Genomic DNA, 15,454 nt, shown 5'->3' with positions numbered 1-15,454 from the left:
TTTTTTTTAAATTTTAGTTTGGAAAAAGTTCAAATACTTTCTAATTTTTATTTTTGTGATACAAAATATGAAAAATGTTTGATAGAAAATTGTTTTTACAAAGTTAATTTTATTTGTCCATGTACCCTTTTTTTTATTTTGAATAGTTTGTCACTGACATTTGTGGTTATATTTTGCTCAACTATTTGGTCACCATATAATTTATCAAAACTCTTTTGGATAAATTTGTCATTTACTATTAAAAGTTATCATATATTATTTTATTACTTTCAAATCGCATTTCCATACAAGGTCAACCATTTCCTCCAATATTCACATATTTAATAAAATCATACATTTCTTTCATTAATATATTATTAAAATATCTTACAACTTTTCATTGAAGTAGAGATTTTTCCTTTATATTTTTTCTATGTAGTTTTTACTTTCTTTTATAAAATTTAGCTTCAAAGAGAAATGCCTGACAAAAAAAGAACATACTGCATCAACTAAAAGGCCTAACTAAACTAAAAATGGTAAATTGTAACTATTAATCACCCAAAAGATTGCTAAAATTGTATATTGTGACTTGTGTTTTTGAATATTAGTGAGAGCGCGAGAGTGTGAGAGAGAGAAGCCAATTTGCAAGTTAAAGTCAATTCTTTTACTATTTTCAACAAAGAGTGTCACTTTTGATTTTTAGAAAATAGAGATTTATTCACCGACTAAAACGAAGTATTCAATCATTCTTGCACAACTTATGAATAAGATTTTCAGCCACTAATTTTTATATTTTTACTACATGTACAAACTATGATCACAAAATTAATAAGCCAAATGAATGTGCAGAAATGCTAGTTCTACACTCCAATATTGTGTACCACGACAAAAATCATGAGAGGTTGACCTTAATACCTTGCCAAGATATTGCATCCTCACCTGTAACCAACTTTATGGAGTTTAACATATACACGCTACATTTTCAAATGGCAACTTTAAGAATCTTTGCCATTAGAAAATCAAATGTCTAAACTAATCCATCTTCTTATAACTATGTCATTTTTAGTCTGAGACAACTAAATCATTTATCATTTTTAACTTTTCACTTATAAATTGTACTAATTGTCATAAAGATTGCTTGTTCGGGTCTTTCTTTTTAATATGAAAAATAATTATTTGACTCTAAATGTAACTTAGATTTTCATTCTCACCATTGTCATGCTTTTTTTCTAACTTATATTGCTAAAAAAATTAAAAAGAATTAAAATTGAGAATTTTTGATAATACTATATAATATCTACTATTAAAAAAGAATTAAAATCGAGAATAGGTATATGATAATACTATCTAATATCTACTATTATAGCCTTTATCTATATAATATATAATTTGGTAAATTAATCCGGTAAACGAATGTGGTAAAACGATATCCTATTCCGTTATATCTCATTTGAATTCAAGATCGGTTGTTACCAAATTGAGAATCTAATTATAAATTCTGCACCATAGTCGAATTTAATGAATTCAATTCACGCTAATTTCGTACCAAATTCCACCTTACAGATTTCAAATTACCAAATTCATTTCATAATCGATCGGTAAATCAGTTCACACCGATTTATACTCACCCCTAAAGGAAGGAAATTGGACCTCTCCGGTGGTCAAGTGTTTAAAAAAAAACATGAGAAGTGCCCCGACAAATGCCCAGTGCACATCAGCAACAGGTGAATGACATGATGATCTAGGTCAAAAATCCTAGCCACACTGCCATAGTCTATAAAGACTAAAAGACAAAACTTTTTTATTGATGGACAGTGGACACATCCACATCAGGGATTACAAATGTTTCATCCGATTGAAAAGTACGTGACCAGTTTGTGATGCAAGTGGTAATACTGTCTAACTTTCTATAGCAACATCCTAATCTGGGACATAATTTAACCACGGGCCTAAAAGGCCGGAAAAAAAATTAAAGAACATGTATTCTCAGAGCCACCATAATTATATGAAAACTAGAAAATCCCAGTAGCATAGTTGTTCTAGAGCAATTTGTATTATTTAATCCACTTGAAGTCCAGCTTAGTCCCTGTTTGATAATTCATTTCAGTACTTAAATTTAGTATATTCAAATCTTAACATATTCAGACGTGTTTGATTGAACATTTAAATTAATTAAGTGGCATGAATTCTATAGGTTTAATTTGTTCATAGAAATAAGTGATGAGTTATTCACTTATGATTTAATATAAAATACAATCAAATGTATCAAATTTAGTACTTAACAATTCAATAATTTAATGAATTTAAATTTCAGATTTCATACTTCAGTTTTTATCAAACGCACTAATGAATAAAACCCCACTCTTTCCGATCCACAGCTCGTGGTACGATGTAATACTAAGTAATAGTACTTGGGTATATCTATATGCGGATCTTTAGTATACATCAATAGATGTTTATCCAAATAAACCTATACATTAATTCTACTTTGAAAACACATTGTTGAACACGAAATGCAAATAGAGATATTCCAGGAGTCGAGAAAGTCATTCATGCTGCTGAGGATAAACAGCTAGATTTCCTGGGCCGTGGAAAAATATGGTGTAGTTCACTTTAAAGGATCAGTATCAGAAAAGGGGTCCACTTTATCATCCCACTATCATGAATAAGCCCAGGGTGAGATTCTGATTGCTTTCAAGCCCAGTATTGACTTTTCTAGCCTAAAATTGTTGAAGATTGTCCTCATAGATTTTAGGTACTTGGGGATGTACACATACTGAAGAGATTATGATAAACCAGGAGACGTAATTAGAGTATGGTTCTGGTGAATCCTGCTGATTTTTTTGGAAACAAATAGGGCATTAACTTCGAGAGTTAACAGAATATATTGCTGCATACATGACATTTTCCTTGAGAGGAAATTACTTGTACTTGTAGACATGGTTACATTCATGGAAACAATATAGTCTGAAAACACTAACCATTTGGACAATTGCGGTATGCTATTTGTGCAAATATTATTCTTAAGAAAAAAGTTGTCCATCTCTGCAAAACAAGAAGAGGGTGGGTTAGTACTATGGCCAGTTGGCCACCTCCAGACTGACAGAAGTCATAGAAGACTAATGGAAGTGCAGAAAGCTAGAATGTTGGTTCAACTGTTGCAAAAGAACAGGTTGATCATAGTTTTCACCTCACATTCTCTTCAGCTAGAATCATAAATTTCGAAATGGATGTCCCAAAATCCGAAAGAGAACGAAAGAAAAAGGAAGGGACCAAAAAAGAAAAAGAAAACAATGATCGCCAGAATTGTCAAAGAATGATTTTACTCCTATTTTCAGTCATTTCTAGTTGTGTCATGATAACGTATACGTATTAGAGCAAGAGATGAAACTTATTATGAGCAAGCTTCCTAGGTCAAGATTTTGCATTACATATTACTAATGCAGCAGACTGATTTCTAGGCAGCATCTATGGAAAGCTATACTTAATTTAAACAAAGGGAAACATTCAGTTATCGGGTTCCCACATAAAACTTACAATCAACAAAAGTATCTTCTAACAAGTCACAAGGTTCAGAAACCTAGTGCTGTTTCCATCTTAGGACAAACATTGAGAATGTAGGAACATTTTAACTCTAAAGCAGAATGGAAAATGATATTTCAGTCTAATCTGCCTATGTCAAGAGCATTAGTTTGGCTTGCCATAGTCTGATGCATATAGGTGTATTTAGCATCTCACAGAACTTTGAAGCCACGGATGTCAAGATCCAGAATCTTATCATGCTATGCAAATGCAATGTCATCATATAGTTAGTCAATCTAATAATATGGAACTGGTGCTATTACTCATGAAATCCATTACATATTTGCACTCCATGCATGGGAGGGAACAGGAAACTCGCAGAAGGCAAGATTTTGTTAGATGGTGGTGGGCAAAGGAAACCAAGTACAGATGAATGAAGCAAGCGGAGTATATCACAAGGACTATGACAGTACTTGAAAGCAGGCGTTCGTGATGTCTGTCGATCTCTTGTAACTTATAGAGACTAAGATTATTCTGGAACAATCATGAAAATTTGTAGATTCCCTTACAATGAGGTATCTGTCTTGACGGAAGCTTGTTTTTAAGTAATGAAAAGTCTTAACTCACCTAAGTTTCCTAAACAGTTGGGATCATACAACAAACATACATACTGGTAGATCAAGTTGAAGTTTTGACCAGATTAAAGAAGCTAGAATGTCCAGTGTAGACGGTTAGCTGATAAAGAAAGTCCAACTAAGTATGATTACTAGCGCAATTGCAGCTGCTATAGACCAGTTAATAAGGATCTCAATATTTAGCCTATTACCATGGACTAGAAGAGTTTTGTATACCAGGACACATCAGGTTTCTGACTTTCGTGTAATAACTCCTCTATGCAAACTCGCCTCAACACCCATGCCAGCAATTCTTTTTCTAATAAGCTGAAGGCAGGATTTGAAGATTTTAAACTTTGATGGAAAAACTCTTAGCTACAAGAAGATGCGTAAGAAACCTCAATTTCTTCCCGATGCATTTTTAACACAAGTTAAAGCAAATGCAACTTATTTATGACAAAACTTCAGATATACATGAACAAGGTATAATGAAGCCAATGAATGTGAGCCAGTAAAAGGAGTTCCAAAAGTTCCACAAGGGCAAAGTATGATCATATCACCGGCCAAACCGCTGTGATCTGAAATTTCTTCTGGACATGACTATTATGATAATGGAGTGTAATTGAAACTTGTACCGTACTTTGACAGCAAGGAATTTGAAAAAGAATTAATTCAATATATTTTAGTATATCGGTAATTGATACAGCAAGTACTGACTAAAAATAATCAGAAAGAACACTAGCTACAAAATTGGACTCTGTATCAATCCATAATGTTCCTAGACTCCGGCAGGAATCCTAAAACTAACTGGATATTGCTGTGTAGTGCTTGGCGGGATCGGTAAGGGAATTTGCAATGATGCTTCAGTAGCATGATCAAGTCCAGCCTCTTCAGTGGAGCTTATTACGCCGTTACTTTGTTCTAAATCCAGTTTCTGCTCTTCACTGATTTGAGATACAATTTCATCCTCAATCTCCCCTTCATCTCCTTCAGACCAATAAGATATTGAACAATCTTCTGATGCAAAGCTCCACTCATCAGAGACATAGCCACAAATGACCTCATCATCATCAGTTTCAGATACTACCAGTATAGACTCAATCCCATTAATATCTTCAACCTCGATAATTTCTTCAACATCATCATCACCATCAACCAATCCTTCCATAAACGCATGATTCAGCAACATCTCAGCTGTCAACCTATACATGGCCTTCTTCACAAAACAGCCTTTCAGAAAATCCTTTGCCTCCTTAGACAATTCACTAGGAATCTGAGGCAATTCATTCTTGATCCTTTTCAGAATATCCTCAGCATTCGGCTCCTCTTTTGCATCCCATAGGGGTTTTCCCGTCAACATCTCTAAGACAATACATCCGAGAGCCCAAATATCGCTAGGTTGCTCTTGTACACCATCTCCCACAACCTCAGGTGACAAATAGGTAGGCGTTCCCCTCCAGTAAGGCTCTAATTTCCTCTTCTTACACTGTTTAACCCTCTTAGCCAACCCAAAATCACCTATCTTTGCCCTGAATCCAGCTCTCCCACCTCCAGCATTGTTGTGCACAAGCAAAATATTCTCAGGCTTCAAATCACAATGAACATAACCAATCTCATGAATGAAATTCAACCCTTTGAGGATAGACCTAGTATAACACCTTACCTCAAATTCAGGCAATCCCTTGCCCCCTGATTTCTTGATCTTTTCGGCTAGGGTTCCACCTGAGCCATATTCGAGCAACAAATTAAAAACCATGACACCATTCACCCCCGTGGTAGTCTCTTCACCAAAGCATTGAATTATGTTAGGACAACCTTTGACATTACTCAAAACTTCGCGTTCTTTCTGAATTGAACCTGAAACAGAAACCTCAGCTGATTTCACAGCCATAACCGATGGCAAACAACTATATTTTGATCTGGGCTTCTTCAAAGTTGCTAAATAGACAGACCCAAAGCTTCCTTTCCCTAGCATTGCACCTCTTTTCCATGCCACCCCATCTCCATATTTGTTCTCCAACATGATGATCCTCTGCTGCGCAAGATTTCCTTCAACCTTCTTCTTCTTTGTTAGTAGTATTTCTTTCCTCCATTCGTTTGCTTCACTCAACAATATTCTTCTCCTTTCTTCTCTGTTTCAATTGCTTCTCAGGATTGCTTTTGTTTCCTTGATGTACAAAGTGAAGAAACGAAAAGGGCTAATGCAGAATGCACAAAATTTTGCAACTGCCCAAATCCTTCAGGTGCTTGGATTAATTTTCAGGGGTATTTATCAGGAGGGAAAATAAACCAATATCAATACCATATATATATATATATATATATATGTTTTTTTTTTTGACTGGGCTTACTTTGTTGCAATTTTTTCTTGAATTAATTATGTATAGTAATGAAAGGAAATCACAGACAATTAGGGTTTTGGACAACAACTTGCGGGGTGGGCTTGCCAATATGTGTGGTGGATTTATTTCTTAAAGAATACAAGAGGCGCGTTTCTTCGAAGGCATACAAAGTATAGTACTCTAATGTGTTAACTGGAATAACGGTCAAGTGTCAACCCCCTTCTTTTTTTCGTGTCTTTTCGGTCAGAGAAGGCTCAAACGCGGTCTTACTTATACGGCTTTACAGGTCAAAACACAGTAGCAATGAGGAAACTGCATGTGCTTTTAGATATTTGATGAATTTGTTAAAGATCCAAGCAGATCTATGGAATCTTTTGATGGGTTTTTCTATTATTTGTTTTTGAGATTGCTGCGATTTGATATATGTAAGGTAAAAAGGTGATTGAAAAATATGTTCACGGAAAACGTAGAGATTTTTTGGTGAAAAATCCCTTGTTTGTCTAAGTGTTATTGGTGATATAATACTAACATCATGGTTAGCTTAAAATTGTTCATGTGAAAACGTCATTAAGAAGGATTAATTTCTGTTATCTTAATTAATGTATATTTTGATGTTTCAAAAGTCCAAACGTTATATGTGCCTGTCTTTGCTGCTAGAAAGATAGAAATTTAGAATTAGAACTATCTTATGATGCTATGGTATGTGCTGGATCTCTTGATTTGTTGTGGTTAAATGGGTGTGTTGTGTTGGATCTATGGCAAAGAAAAGGTGAAAGAGTGATGGATGTGATCTAATCTATGTCTAAAATATCTCAAGGTGGTGATAAGCGTTGTGTTCATTTTTATATTCTTTTTCTTGGAAGGTTTTGCTCAACAATGTAGTTGATTTTCTAATCGGAAAAAAAAGGTCATAGAGGTATTGCCACGTTTATCCATCTTTTTCAACTTCAACTTAGGACAATTTCAAGGAATTGATGAGAATAGTAGTATTATTCAATGTACTTCATTTTGGCCGAAATTTCCATTCGAGTTCCCTTATCAGCGGTCGTGGATTAAGTCATGAGTTTGAGAATTTGAGGGTTTGGTCAACCATTCAAATTGAAGGCTAACTAACAATTTGTAATGGTAAATTTGCAAACAAGATGAGTTGAGTGGAATTTTGGATCTAATCAAATTAAGTTTCGACTTAATTTTATCAAATTCGGACTCGATCTCAAATTTGATGAATTCTCAATATAAAGATCGAGTTCGAGCTCGACTTCAAATTCGAGTTGAGTTGAACTCGATCTCAAGTCTTCTTGATTTTAAAAAAATAAAAAATATTAATTTTATTTTTTAAAAAATGAATAAAATAATAATTTTTAATTAATATATTATAAAATATTACGAATATTATATATATATACACATATATATATATATATAAATAAAACGGAGTGGCTTCTGGGTTAACGTTAGGTTTCAATATGTTGGACCTCGAATTGGAGTCGAATTTTGACGTAACCAATTTACTAACATGATTCCTTTGGGGATAATGTTGGACCTCTCTCTCCTTTTAGTTCTTCTGTTTCTTGGGAGCATTGACGCTGTCTTTCTCTTTTAATTATTGGTTTGATTTTTGTAGGTGGGATAATTTCATAAACCTCTCCTAAAATTTTTAATAATTTTACTAGACTTTTCTAAAGTTTGTAAAATTATACAAATCTCCCATAAGATTAAAATTTTGATAACAAAATTAGTTCAATTAAAAAAAGTAACATTAAGAAAGTATTTTAAGGATGGAGATGAAACTTTTATTTTATAAATACCGCTTATGCATATATATAAGTTATAGTAGTAAAAGAAAAAAAATAATTAAAAATTAAAAATAATTAATATACATATTTTACTATTCAAAAAATTTATATTTAATAAATTAAATAACATAAATAAATAATAAAATAATACTAATGATCACAAGATTTAATAAAACAGACTATTCCTCTCTTTTAACACATGATGTTTGCTATGATTTATGAATTTTAGGGAATGAATAATTCATCTCTTTACTATTCATCTCAGGGAGGTTTATGAATTTTACAAATTTTAGGGAAGGCCAGTGAAATTGTTAGAAATCTCAACGGAGGTATCTGAAATTACCCCTTTGAAGGTTCTTCAAAACATTGACTCTTCTCTCTCTCTCTCTCTCTCTCTCAATTTTTGGTTTGTTTTTTTGAAGGTTATTGAAGATCCAGTCGTGATTCTGCTGTACTGTCTCTTTTGAAATCGTCCAAATCAATGCTTTGTAATTCCAATTAATCCCATTTCCTTTTCTGGTTAAATTTTTTTTTTTTGTTGGTGAATTTTATATGTTAATCTCTTCTTTTTAACATATTAAACGAGGTTTTAATATGTGTAATTGACAGTACTTGAAAGCTGTCGTACGAGGTTTATTAGCACTACCTGAGGGTTAGTCGTTCATTGTTTTTTTTTAATTTAAATATATAATTTAATTAACTTTTATCACTTAAACTTTTTGGTTATATGGGTGGGATTTCAAAAGTTGCAATCTTTAATTGCTCTGTGCTCTTTATTTTTATTTCTTGTTATTTTTGAAAAATTTATGAAGTGATTTGGGTTTTTGAAGGTTAATGATGTACAAGTAAAAGATAAAGTTGAAGGCTTTGAGAAGTATCTTTTAGTAGTAATTTGCAGGTTGAAAAGACTTGCGTTAGCACAGTTTAGCACCTGTACCTGTAAAAAGATGGTGCTTTTTTGAATACAGAACAAGGATGTTACTTGAGGACTCATTCTTACTCAACTTTCTATCTTCTGTTTCAATACTTTGCCTGCACTAGTGGTATAATAGCTTTATAGCTGAATGTTCGTCTGCCAATGCTTGCTTAACATTTTTTTTTTTATTTTTTTTGTCTTTTTCATTGTATTGGATTCTAAGTATGTTGGTTTTTGAAAGCAAATTTATAGGGGAGGTAGTGAATGCACTTGGAGCTATAGCATTGGGAGCACCCATGATTCAGTATGTGACTTATCTGGTTATTTCCAGTCTATTTATGATGATTTTGAGAACTAGAGGTTAAATTTCAGGTTGGACAAAATGGTCTCTGTTCTATTCTATCCCATGGTACAGCACAGCTCTTCCAGGTTACGGAGTATAGCAAATCGTAGAATATCTTGTCACTGAAATGGCTGAATAATAGTAACCATTACTATGATCAAATAGACGTGCAGAATAATACACATCCTGAGTAGCAAGCATGAAATGGAGTTCTTTTTTTTGGGAAATTATAGTTCAGGAGTTATTTTGACACTTCACAACTATTTTGTGGAACAAATTGAGATAATTTTCACAGTTTTTATCGTGTCCTGGATCAGAGGTTTTATTCTGTGGTTAATTACAGGAACTTCAACAGGACCTCTACTGGTCTCTTCTGATGTCAGCACTTACTGTTAGGATTTCATATGACGTCTCATTTGCCATGCTGCCTCTCATGCTTCAGTGAACCCCTGGATCAAATGGGCTAGGTGGGAAATCTGTGCTGGAAATTAGTAACTTGATGTAAAATTTGCTTAATTTTGTAAGTAATCATAGATAACCATCAAATTTTCCTCTGTGCAATAAAGATCTTAATCAGTCATTTCCTGGTCCGGAAAACTTCTTCTGCTGTTGACAGTGTGTCCCAGCGGCTTCTCTGTTTGGTTCTCCTTGGGCTTCCTGGCACTGGATATTTGCTCACACAAAGTAGGCGTATGAGAATAATGTGATTTTGTTGGTTTTTTTTTTTTTATAATTTTCCTGACTTCATTCCCTTTTTGTTGTTCTAGCATTGACAAGTAATACTCATGTTATTCGACTTCTGCAATTCTTCGTAACTTTTTGTTAGGCCAAGTGGACCTGTAGAGTACATGATCTGTCTACCTGCTCATGGAGCTGTCATTGGAGCTTGGTTTGGCGCTTAACCAATGCCACTTGGCTGGGAAAGACCATGGCAGGTAGGCTTACCTTCCTATCTAATCCTGGTCATTTGAGACTTATATGAGTTATGCATTCCTTTTATCTACATAATTCATCTGGATATTCTATGTGATTTTTTACCACTTTAAAGACAAAACTTGATCTAGTACAGGCTTTTTTCCAAAGAACTTTAAAATTGTCCAGTAAAATTCAAGTATTGGTTGCAGAGCGAAACTTGAAACAGTTATTCGTTTCTGGATACATATTGAAGTTTGTAACATTTGAAACTGTAGCCGAATGAAGTTGGCAAAAGGTGGCAGGTTTCAATTCTCTTTTTTCTTTCTTACTGTGTACATGAACAGTTGGTTTCGTCAAGAACTTAGTAGTAAGAGTGGCTCAGAAATAACTGACAACTTCAAGAGTTACCTGAGGTCTACCATCACATGGCCAAAAAATCTTTGAAATGATGTTCTCTTGTTACATTCTCTAAATTGACACAAAGTATGGAACTTGATATGTTAATGCAGCAGTATGATATAGTCAGGGTTCTGAGTTAACAATTCAACAATTGATGCTTAGCTTTCATGCTTAGATTGTTGTGTTGGCTCTGATATATTTGTTCACTTTGCCTTTTCATGTAAAGATGCCATATTAACATTGTCCTAGTACAAATATTACACCTTGCATGTGAAATTGTGCCTTGAAAAGCACCAGAGAGATGATGAGGGTTTACATAGTAGTCCTGATGTGGTTCTGATAATTCCGCGATGTAGTGATGTGTTGATCTACTGTTCCAAGTATAATCTCCTAGGACAGGTTAGTTGCAATGGTTTTGGTAAATGTAGTTGACCATGTATGTTTGAGCTCGGCAATTAGATTCTGAATGTTGGATGTCATTCAGCCTTGGTTTGCAGCTTGTTGTTCAGTTTGTTATGCTTTGTACCCTGATACTGAGATGATTTGAAGTTGTTTGTAAGACTGGCCAATTTTTGTGAGCTATGGAGCTTTCGCTGGGTACTTTGTTGGGATGGTGGCAGCTTAGCTTTTGTTTGTGTCCTCTTCTGAAATAATCCAAGGCATGTAAACTGAGAGACTAATGATGGAGAATTCGACATTAATCTTATTGAAGGTTGCTATCGATGACCATATTGATAGACCGAGTTGCATCCAGCTGACCATAGGACCTCACCTGCTCAGTGGAAGTTTTGCAATTTTTTCCCAGTAACATTACAAAACTCACCCCTCCCATGAACTTCCCTTACCCACTTTTCTTTTTGCCCAGGCAATGCAATTTGCAGAAGCTTAGAAGTACCTTTGGTTCTCACTGGAAGTTCTTTCTTTACCTTTTTTCCCTTTAACTCTATTTCTTCAATTATGATCTGCTGGTGTCTTTAAATGGAAAATCCTTGTCTGATGCATGCTTACTTTGTAAATCATTCTGTCCAGTTTGTGAGGAAGAAGGATGTTGTTAGTGCTTAGAGATTAGTATACATGGCACATTCCTCAATTATTCGCTCTCTAGTGTAAAAGGCTTGAATCACTAAATCCTGGCTTTTGCTTAACAGTTACAGGTGAAGATATTTCACAGCCATTGTTTATGTTTTGTCTTTAAATAAACTTTGGGCTGATGGACCCTTTATAGCTTTTAGGTTTTAACCCAGCCATGTGCATAGATTTCCACTTCTCATGGACTCGCTAGACTTGACAAGGAGAAGCAGACGCAAACGAGGTCATCAGTCATTACTCATCCCCTGTCACTTATCTAAACCGTCTGAATTGGCGCTTTCACCACCTGGGCCGAAAGTGAGATCAGATATCCGATCTTTCGAACAAAATGAATGTAAACGGGTCTAATCGGGTCTAGTTTCACTCTCAAACTCTTTAATTTATTTTTTTAAGAGGAGAATCTACACCTTACAAGAAAAAATGAAAACAAAGAGTTTGGGAGTCGAATATGAGATTTTAGGACCTTTCTCCATCTCTTATGAATTTATAGTTTCTTTAATCCGAAATACAAATGCTAGTCTATAGTGAATTGTGTATGCTATATCTTAAATGTTAAAAATATATTCTCCCCAAGGAAAACTAACAAAGAAGCAAATGGTAGTCACATAATATTTAATCAACTATTCAAAATAAAAATAGAAAGAAGAATGTTAGTTACTTTGTTAATTTGGTATATACTTTTAAATATTAACTAATCAAAAATTCTAGTTTGCTAATATCTGTTTAAATTGTTAAATTTCTGGTTATCCATAGGGGTGACAATTGGGTCCAAATTGGGTTGGCGGGTCGGGTTGAGACCCCGGTATAATAGAAATCCGTTGACCCGAATCTGATCCGTCAATCCAAAATGGGTCAGGATATCTGACCCGAACTCGAAAATTTTGGGTTGGCAGGTCTATCTGAAATTTAATTTTAATTTATTAATTTATCAGTGTAATTTCTAATAAAACCAATTTCACACAAGACTAATTACATAATTAAGTAATAAAATTTTAAATAAATAATTTCAAATCAAATTTAAAATAAATTGAAACACCATAAAAATGTTTTATCCCAAACCAAATATAAAATAAATTAAAACAGTATAAAAGTAAAAAATAATATAATACATTATTTGTCTAAATATAATAATTTCAATTTCACACAAGTTAAATAAATTTATTTAAGATTAAGTGATTAATGTCTTTGGAAAAAAAGAATACCTTAGTCTTGTTAGATAAAATAATTTTTATGTTTATTAAATAATTTTTAATTTGTAAACGGGTTATCAGGTCATATCGGATCACCCACGGGTTGATCCGAATTCGACCCGTTTTCTTTTCGGGTTCATCGAGTTCAACCCGAACTTGCGAAATTTCAACCAAAACCCATTAATTTCGTGTTGGATTCGTGTCGTGTTTTCAGGTCGTGTCAGAAATTGCTATCTCTAGTTATCCATGCTTTTGACTATGATAGTTATATAGTACAAAATCATGAATTTCCTATTAGTGAATACATATGTAAACTAAAATGAGAACGAAATTGTAAATAAAAGAATACTAAAATGTTATAATAAGCATACAATCAGTAATACTAATAGGAAAGTAAAAAAAAAAATAGTGACATTCGAGAAGTGAAAAAATAAAAAGAAAAATAAAATATCAAAAAAGAAAAATAAAGGATGAATAAATAAGGAGAAAATTAAAATAATATAGTAAGGGCACTTTTATTCTAAAACATCAAGCAGGAAAGTAAAGTACCTATTTAATGAGTTTAGGGAAGTTAAAGTGCAATTGAAGGCAAAAGTCTCAAGGAGGTTTAGTACATTAATCCATTTCAAAAATGCCTATCACTTTTGACCCAATAAATGTACAAACTCCTGCCCAGTTGGTAGGTTATGAACCAATGTAGACAATATGACATTCAACATAGCTCATTGGTTGCTCAGTCGATTAAGACATATCGCTAGCCTAGCCACTAGCATGAAGGTGATAAAATACACATTTTGTAAATGGTTTCTATACATTTTTTTCTTTCTTGATTTCCTTTTTCAAGATCGCCAAACACTTCTGATAGTATGGATGGAGTTTCTGCTTGGGAGTTTGTGGTTTCTTAAAAATCTAAAAGGACGGAATTTGATATCCATCAAAGCCATTTCTTTCTGACATGAAGTTGTCAGTATCAGGGTCCTGTGGTTCAAGATCTGGTTTACAGGGTCTTTCCTCACATGACTTTGTCTTTTTCTTCCCTTTTGAAGGTAATGGATAATCATCATCAAAATGATATTCCCACCAACAGTCATCACATTTAGTACATATATCAAAATAAATATGTCCAGAAATAGGATCTTGAAAATGACATACTGGTTCACTTTCCTTAGTGAAATGAGCAATAATATTTTGGGCAAAACCTTTTTCTCAGTTTTCATCATATCTTTCAAGAGCTATTTCTTCTTCAGTTAGTGTCTCCATGGAAACCTGTGCAAACATCATAGTAGGATAAGATTTTTTTGAATTTGGTTTTAAATGGGAATGATCAAAAGTAATTGAAATTCTCCCTTCTTGTGTCTGAGAGATTTTTGAGTTTCAAAACTCAATAGGTTCATTTGCTTGAGAATGCAGGGACTCATAATCAGTAATCCAATTGTCTGGTAACAATTGAATTAATTCTAATTTTGAAATTTGTCTTGGCATATGGGTATAAGTGGCTGAATTCTTCTCATTAATACGGATAAAAAGAGCATCTTCTCCACCAGGAATTGTGAGATCCAGAATATGATTTTGGATACGATAAACCATCTGATAGTGGAGGGTTGCAGCAATAGCATCTGTCATCTGGTCTGCTCCTATGATTTGTACCTGGACTTTAAGAGCATCAAGCAAATGGGGATCTGACAGAGACATGTTAAAATTGGAGAAAAGAGTCACAAAAACAGTTCCAACATTTAGAGTAGTTTCTACGGTTGCTATACAAGCATGCTGGTATTTTGTGAATCTGGTGTCAAACAAGGCTATGCGAGCCACCATTGGTAGCTCCTTTCTACTATGAAAGGATAAAAAGAATCTAATTGCACCAAAATGAATATGAGTAAATCCTTATTGCTTCCATTGAGAAGGAAATTCTGGAGGAATTTAGAGAGTAATGAACTATTCCTTCTTAGTAACAAGGATAAGATGTTGATCCACTTTTGAAGCCTGAATATATTCTTTTATGCCCTTGGGATAATGCTTGATCAGGGATTTGATAGCCCTGATAGGTGAGAATTGTTGTTTGCCAAATGTAGTATATGGATTAATAACATGCAAAGAGGTAGGATTAACCATCTCTGGTTCAACAGACACTTCATACAAATAATCGAATTTATTACTATTAGTTCTATTTAATATAAGTTTACTGGAAGTAGAATCACTCATTTTAGAAATAAAAGAACTCATATTTTTAATTTATTAAAATCTTTCTCACCATTTATCTTATAAATACGATACCATAACATATATATATATATATATATATATATATATATATATATATATATATATATATACCTGTCTTCTAACTAT

General features: G+C 33.6%; 1 protein-coding gene and 1 long non-coding RNA gene across 6 annotated transcripts; one reads left to right on the top strand and one right to left on the bottom strand.

The window, feature by feature from the left end:
- Nucleotides 1-4,770: 4,770 nt before the first annotated feature.
- LOC113702167 (mitogen-activated protein kinase kinase kinase 20) lies at nucleotides 4,771-6,569 on the bottom strand. Its single transcript, XM_027223201.2, has one exon. It carries the CDS (start codon nucleotides 6,136-6,138, stop codon nucleotides 4,894-4,896), a length of 1,245 nt encoding a protein of 414 aa, XP_027079002.1. The 5' UTR covers nucleotides 6,139-6,569; the 3' UTR covers nucleotides 4,771-4,893.
- Nucleotides 6,570-8,431: 1,862 nt separating this feature from the next.
- On the top strand, nucleotides 8,432-12,007 carry LOC113702168 (uncharacterized). 5 transcript variants are annotated; one of them, XR_011818320.1, is made up of 6 exons: nucleotides 8,432-8,582; nucleotides 8,676-8,741; nucleotides 8,863-8,905; nucleotides 9,084-9,979; nucleotides 10,129-10,196; nucleotides 10,339-12,007. It is a non-coding gene; the product is annotated as an uncharacterized lncRNA (long non-coding RNA). The 5 variants fall into 5 exon arrangements; XR_011818322.1 differs by having other exon boundaries at nucleotides 8,676-8,905; nucleotides 9,422-9,473; nucleotides 9,856-9,979; XR_011818319.1 differs by having other exon boundaries at nucleotides 8,676-8,905; nucleotides 9,084-9,473; nucleotides 9,856-9,979.
- Nucleotides 12,008-15,454: the final 3,447 nt, after the last annotated feature.

Source organism: Coffea arabica, chromosome 7e (genome assembly GCF_036785885.1).
Source record: "Coffea arabica cultivar ET-39 chromosome 7e, Coffea Arabica ET-39 HiFi, whole genome shotgun sequence".
Classification (NCBI taxonomy): domain Eukaryota; kingdom Viridiplantae; phylum Streptophyta; class Magnoliopsida; order Gentianales; family Rubiaceae; genus Coffea; species Coffea arabica.
Note: the sequence above shows the minus strand (reverse complement) of the source record. Positions and strands in the feature narration are given on the sequence as shown.

Coding starts and splice junctions, on each gene's coding strand:
- LOC113702167 (XM_027223201.2), bottom strand. CDS start 6,138: ATGTTGGAGAACAAATATGGAGATGGGGTGGCATGGAAAAGAGGTGCA.